The sequence below is a fragment of the Leptodactylus fuscus genome, chromosome 2 (genome assembly GCF_031893055.1).
Source record: "Leptodactylus fuscus isolate aLepFus1 chromosome 2, aLepFus1.hap2, whole genome shotgun sequence".
In the NCBI taxonomy this organism is placed as follows: Eukaryota; Metazoa; Chordata; class Amphibia; order Anura; family Leptodactylidae; genus Leptodactylus; species Leptodactylus fuscus.
In genome coordinates, this window is record NC_134266.1 from 249950751 (window position 1) to 249958051 (window position 7301).

The 7301-nt window shown below is 46.3% G+C and overlaps 1 protein-coding gene across 1 annotated transcript in view; it reads right to left on the reverse strand.

Annotated features, from left to right (window-relative positions):
* The window catches only part of WDFY2 (WD repeat and FYVE domain containing 2), a 55802-nt gene extending 50486 nt beyond the window's left edge, over nucleotides 1-5316 (reverse strand). Inside the window, exon 1 of the mRNA XM_075262957.1 lies at nucleotides 5074-5316. Coding sequence (XP_075119058.1) covers nucleotides 5074-5210 — 137 coding nt within the window. The 5' untranslated portion in view covers nucleotides 5211-5316. The remainder of the gene's footprint in view (nucleotides 1-5073) is intronic.
* Between the last annotated feature and the right edge of the window lie 1985 nt (nucleotides 5317-7301).

Below are 7301 nucleotides of genomic sequence, written 5' to 3' on the forward strand. Positions count from 1 at the left end.
ACTTTTTAATAAATTTGAGAATCTTTACTAATTCTGCCTATCCATGGGTGTCAGAGTATACTTTTCTGTCCGCATAGCTAAGTGAGGGCTTATTCTTTACGTGACGAGTTGCACTTTGATTTGCCACCATTTTTGGGTACATATAGTGGTTTTATTAGCTTTTACTTACCGTATATACCCGAGTATAAGCCGACCCGAATATAAGCCGAGGCCCCTAATTTTACCACGAAAAACTGAGAAAACTTATTGACTCGAGTATAAGCCGAGGGGGATAAATGCAGCAGCTACTGGAAAATTTCACAAATTAAAGCGGTCGGAGTTTTTGGGTGCTGAAAATCTCGGCTTATACTCGAGTATATACGTACAATTTTGAGGGGGGTCCGTGTGAAATAATACACAATTCTACCATAATTTTTTGCATTTTGTTTTTACAGCGTTCAATCTGCATTGTAAATGACATGGCAGCTTTGTCCATCTGGTGATTATGATTACGGTGATACCAGATTTATATTGATTTTTACTGCTTTTACAAATAAAATGTCACTTTTTGAAATTGAACAATTTTCCTGGAGTCACCATATTCTGACGCCTATAACTTTTCTTTACTGTACTGCTGACGGAGATAAGTCAAGGCTCTTTATTTGAAGGATATGTTGTACTTTCTATTGGAACCGATGTTTGGCATCTGATCACTTTTTATAATTTTTTTGGGAGAAAGCCTAAAATATGTTACTTTGCACATTACGGTATTTTGTTTTTATTTCATGCTGTTCACCATACAAGATGATGAATGCTATTTTTGGATAGTGGGGATATATACGCATGTGGGGCTACCCAACATGTTTGTTTACATTATATTTTTTTAATATAAAAGTGGGTTTTATTAAAACTTATTATTTATTTTTGCTTATTAATTATTATTATTATTATTATTATTATTAGGGGCCATGAACAGAAAAACCTTTAAGACTGCAGAGTGGAAAGCAATGTTTTTTATGTCTATGGGACCCTCAACAGCAGTTTTATACAGTCTAATAAAGTCAGATCACTGCCTTAGTTTAGATTCATTTAGAGCAATGTCAATGTTTGCAATCTGTACATTTTTCCCCCAAGAACTATGATATGTCACCAGGTTATACACTGTACCCCTCCAACCCCCACCCAAAAAAATAAAAATGGAAAGTGTTCCAAATAACCTCTCAACAGAAACAAAGTTTTATTCAATGCTAATCCCAGAAACCTGCGCCACAAGTGCTTTCCCGGGAGCTGCAGTGTCCTGGATACTTTTCCAAGCCACACCAGTGTTTTTGTCAAAACAATTTCTAATCAAAATAGCATTATTGTATGTAGGTCATTAACCCAAACCTGTCATATGAGAAGAGTCCACCTTAAAAGAGAACCTTTCCTCATCTCTGCCAAGTCCAGTTCTTTACATCATTTAAATCTGCTAATCCATTGATTCTGGCACAGTTGGAATTTTTTCTCTAGTCTCCATCATTTTCAGGCAATAAGTGCTGTTAGTTTTGTTGCCTAATATACTACTTAGTCACTAAGAACAGACAAAGGGTCCTCCGGTTTGAATGGAGTGCTGGTCATACATACTTGCACCATTCATATTTACAGGACTACCAAACAGACGCAGAGATCAGTCAACTCAGACAGTTACATAGAATGAATGGCGTTGCAGAGTGTAAATTCATGACCGCTTCTCCATCCAACAGGGGGAGGACCCACCAATCTAGCAGCAGTGCCCAGTTACACTATACTAATGCTTATACTATATACAATACATAACCCTTGTGGTAGGGATAACAATGAGATCTCATACTTGGACAATATTTTTGCCCTAGTCACTATTACAACGGTCCCTGGAGTTACGCAGGTCTCAGCTTACAATATTCTCAGGGTACAATGGTCTTTTCTGGCTCACTGACATGTGAAACCACAACAGCCCTGGACAAACTTACAGAATATACCGTAAGCTTCAACATACAATGTCACAGGCACTAGTGGTCAGTGGCTTATATGATTGTCTAGAAGAACCAGCATGGGCATTACACTGGTATATCACATGTATTACTGATGGGCAGACTAGTAGCGCCCTCTACAGTATAGTGCAGTACTACATGACTCGTACAACTCCTTGCTACTTTGTATTTCAGGGTAGCTTCATGTACCCCACACACCCTGAAAATCAGGTGCAACACAGATCTGGATTTCTCTGACCAGACTAAATTTTTCCCCGTCTTAGTGACACAATATTTGTGTACTTTGCCTCTGGACTCTACACTTTCTGTTTTCTTTAAACAGCAATGGCGCTCACACTGGTTGTCCGCTGTTATGACCCATCCATGCTAAGGAATGACGAGTTATACACTATGTCCTGACACATTAGTTGAAGTATCAGCAACTTTCTCCACAGTCCAAGTCAGTTCATCAGAACGATTATTGACATGACCCTATGACCTTTTCCGTCAATGTCCACAGGATTCCCTTTCAACTGATTATGACAATAGGGGTCCAGCACACCCTCCCATACACATGAGCACTGCTACTCCTACTTCAACTATGGGAATGAATTAGGCACCCGATTACTGCACTTGGCTATCAGGGCCATTGTGATAATAGTGAAGGTACTACTGGACAGTAGGTCACTGGGAGGACTCCTAGAAGTATAGCTAGCTATCATGCGAAGAGTCCATCTCCCGACATAACGTTCATGCCGGTAAATCCGGCAAACACACAGACCAAATTTCACCCATGTGTATATACAGTAGGTAGGATAAAACAAGCCACATATAAGATATTTATCAACAAACCTTTAGCAGACCCAGCAAAATATGGTGAAATCTGCAGAGACTGCTGACTATGGTGGCCATACATATAGGATTAAAGGGGACCTTTAATGTCCTCCAACATTGGCGGTGTTATATACCAATGGAAAGTTGGAATCAGCGCCGTCAACTTTGCGAGTACGTGCCCCCGGTACAGAGATATCGGTGCCATTAGTTGCAGCATTGATATCACTGCACTGTCAGAGGGGCCGGGCTCACAGATCAGAGTCATAGCTGGGTGGTGAGGGGTAACCCTAGGACGGTATATTAGTGCACCAGGGGCACATACCAGCAGTTGACAGTAAACTGAATTCACATGGTCAGCATTCCATTGGTATATAACACCACCAATGTCAGAGGATATGAAAGGTCCTCTCTAACAAAAGATACTACTAAAATAAGCTAAGACTGCAGAAGATCTCAGGTGTATGGGGCCCCACGGTGGCTCAGTGGTTAGCACTGCAGACTTGCAGCGCTGGAGTCCTGGTGTTCAAATCCCACCAAGTGCAAAAAAAAATCTGCAAGGAGTTTGTATGTTCTCCCCGTGTTTGCTTGGATTCCCATCCCATAAGACATACTGATAGGCAAAATACTTTGTATTGAGTTTGACCAGCTGAGAAAGCAAGTTTTATCTTAGCCATAGGGATCCTTTACAGTAAGGCCATGGAACTCCCTGCGCCAGGATGTGGTGATGGCTGAGCAGTGCAAGAGCGGCCTCCATGACTTTCTTGAAAGTAAAAATATTACAAGTTATGGGAACTAGAATGTTTGGGATGGAATGTTGATCCAGGGATTTAGTCTTAGGGCTCGTTTACATCTGCGCCCGGTCTCCCTTCTGCAGGTTTCCGTTTCCTGCATAAAACAGAGCAGGAGACGGAAACCTGCAGGAGTCTCTCTCATACCTATTCATTTGAATGGGTGAGAAAGATGTCCGGCCGTGAGCGGCGGTGAGCGTTTTGCGCTCTCCGCCGCGAAACCGGGTTTTATAATCCGGACACAGAGTCGGACATGCAGTACTCTGTGTCCGGATTAAAAAATCCGGTTTCGCGGCGGAGAGCACAAAACGCTCACCGCCGGACCCGGTCTGTGATTTGCGTCTTCTGGCATGCAGAAGACTGAAACCACAGAACGGAGTGCCGAACGCAGGTGTGAACCTAGCGTTACTTGGAGATGGGAAGGAATATTTTTGCCTTCTTCTGGATCAACTTGGAAGTTTTGTAAATTGGACTTGATGGACTGTGTTTGTCTATAGGGCACGTCTTTGCTTTTTGTTTTTATGGACTCATGGTCCATAGATCAAAGCAGACATGCGAATAATTACACAGAAATCAATATGCTTGTATTCCTGTGTAAAAAAATAAATAAATACAGAATGAGAAAATAGACACGTAACTAAGGGCTCATTCACATCTGCGCCCGGGGTCTCTGCTTTCAGGTTTCGAAACTGGACAGGAGACGGAAACCTGCAGGCATGTTTCAAAGCCCATACATTTGAATGGGTTTGAAAAGTGTCCGGCCGTGAGTGCCGGTGAGTGTTTTATGCGCCCCGCGGCAAAACCGTTTTTTTTTTTAAATCCGGACACAGAGTCGGACATGCAGTACTCTGTGGCCGGTTTAAAATAACCGGTTTCACAGCGGAGAGCATAAAACGTTCACGGCCGGACCCAGTCTGCCAGGTTTCCGACTTCTGCATGCAGAAGACGGAAACCTCAGAACAGAGTCCAGACGCTGGTGTGAACCTAGCGTAAGGAGTAAGGCTGGATTCACACCTGACCCTGCATTCTGACGGAGTGTCCAAACATAGATGTGAACAGAGCCCGAGTCAGTACTAATCTGGAAAAGACATGAATAACTTGGCTAATAGGAATAGTCAATCGGCCACACTTTCCATCAGATGGCACGTGCCATGTTTAACCCTTTATAGCCTGGTCATATGATAGGTTCCACTACAAATTGTACAGTGATCCGGAATATGTTGGCACTCTATAAATAAGATTAGAAATAAAATTATTATTGGATGCAATATTGCACGTGTAATGACTGCTAGCTGGCTATGCACATGTATGGGGAATCAATGCCCATCTGATCAGGGTACCATGACCTGGGCATACAATGGAAGCATGCATCAATGTCATCCCTGTGTCAGTCTCTACTGCACCTGGCATTGTGTTACTGAGCGCGAGCACCGGGGGCAGCTGCAGGTAATACATAATGAGGAGGGGGCGCGGGCTGCAGGTACCTGTCCTCCGACACACTGATCACCCCGTCCTCCTTGGGCACAATCACTGCCATGTTCACCACGTCCTGAGATCCCTCCACCTTGTTGAGTAATATGGGCTTGCGGGTGAGGGGCTTGGGGTGGATCTCCGCCGCCATCCTGCTCTACCTGGTGCCCGTACCTATCAGCAGCGGGGCACAGACTGGCAGCCGCACAACTACACACTCAGCCTGCAGCCTCAGCTCCGAGCACCAGTCAGCTGACTGACACGTCACGCCTCAGGACACGCCCCTCACTCGTGCTTTTTTTTTTTTTTTTTTTCCTTCACTCATCTTTATTAATATGTATACTTTGTGTCTCTCGCTCCCTCCCCCCGTCACGTGACGTTTGTTGCTTTCCCGGTGCAGAGGGCTGCAGGTCACGTGACTGCCATCCGTAGTATAAGAGTGTTGGGGCCCTCCCTGCCCCTCTGTACTTCCTCCTGGCACATAACATGGACATGTCTCCTCAGCTGGAGTCTGTTTACAAACTGCAAGTGTCACTTAAGACAAGAATCAGATGCATGTTCTATACATAATATTATTAACTACTTCATGACCGGGCCATTACGGACATGTTCGCGCGTTTCTTCTGTAAGGCTATAACAATTTTTTTTCGATTCAGGTTATTCAAATAATTTTTGTATTTTTTTTCCTCCATGATACATAAGGCTTTATTTTTATTTTTGCAGTTTTTTTTCCCTTTTTTAATATCTGGATAAATTGAATAAAAAGGTGTAAAAATGTTTATAAATAATTTTCCCTCTCCATAGCAATCGCTTCTGGGCCCTGGAGCCTCAGGGGGGCCAAAGGTCTATCCAGGTCATGCAGGCACCTTGTAAACCACATGACCGCCAACAGGGTTGAACCTAGTCTGTCTGCTGCTGTGGCCAACTATACAAAGGCGTCCCCCCCACACACACAAAAAAAAGGACCCGTCCAGCCAGGGCCGCCGATAGGCCAGTATTACTGGTACTGGCGTCAGGGGCCCGGCAAAATTGAAAAATGGAGGGGGCCCAGTTTTGGCCCGCCACCGTGTGCCGGCCCCCTGGCGCTCGCAGCAGTCATTCAGGGCCGGCGTCAGCACAGGGCATAGTCGGGCAAGTGCCGGGGTCCACAGAGCCTCTGGGGGCCCCCGGCACTTGCCGGTCCCGATTTCAGCTCATCGGCGTCTGACGGACGCCGATGAGCAGAATACATACACGATTAAAGCAGGAGCTGTGACAGCTCAGCTCCTGCTTTAAACGCAGCTGCCCGGTTTCGGCGTGTGTAGGCGCGATGACGTCATCACATCGCGCCTACAATTATGTCAGTGGAGTGAGCAGAGAGAGGAGCGGCGGGGAACGATGGAAGAGGTAAGTGTGTTTGTTTTTTCCCCCTACGCCCAACAGCAGCACAACTGGGGTATTCCTGCCCCTAATGAGCTGTTAGGACAGGTGGAATTTTTAATTACCTAACAGCTTTTGACCACTATAAGAGGCCGGAAGACATGCTCCTCCCTTGTGTTTTTTTCTGTCCTGTGGGACAGGACAGGTGGTCAGGGGGGGAGCAGGTGTGCTGACCTCCTATAGGGGTCCACTACTGTCCGTACCTGACAGTGGAAGATCTTTTTCTTGGACATCCTCTTCTTTTTTCAGCATGGGTCCTCTTCTCCCGGCGGGGACCCTGCCGGCTCGTGCGCGCTCCTGTCTGGCTGGCGCGCCGGGTCGGGGCTTTCCCCGGGTATAGGAACGCTAGACCTAGGAACCTTTCTCAGGTTCCTCGGGTCCGCCGTCTAGCAGGGTCCGCCGCGTATGCGCAGTGCGCGGGTCTCGCGGCGGACGGAAAGAGAATAACCCCTAGACACGAGCATTGCCGTGGTAGTTTGGGGGGGTCCCCCGGTCCTTGGGACCATACCTGAGTCGGATCCCCCCCCTCCCCCCTGTCTTCCCCCCTCCCCTTTTCTCATGGAGATTCTGGCTCCGTTGTAGCCCCTGCACCCTGGGCGGGGCTCCGGGCAAAACCCCGCCCCCTGGCCTATTTAAGTCCCCCTAGAGCTTCAGTTAGTGCTTGTCGCTCCGGTTGCAAGCACATCAGTTGGTGAAGCTCCCTGGTCATTTCATTGCTGGAGAGCTGTCTTCATTGACTAAGGTTTGGTGGACATGGCCGGGGGGGGGGGGGGGGGGAGGGAGGTTGGGGAGTTGCATCCCTGGGGGCAGTAAGTAGTTAGTG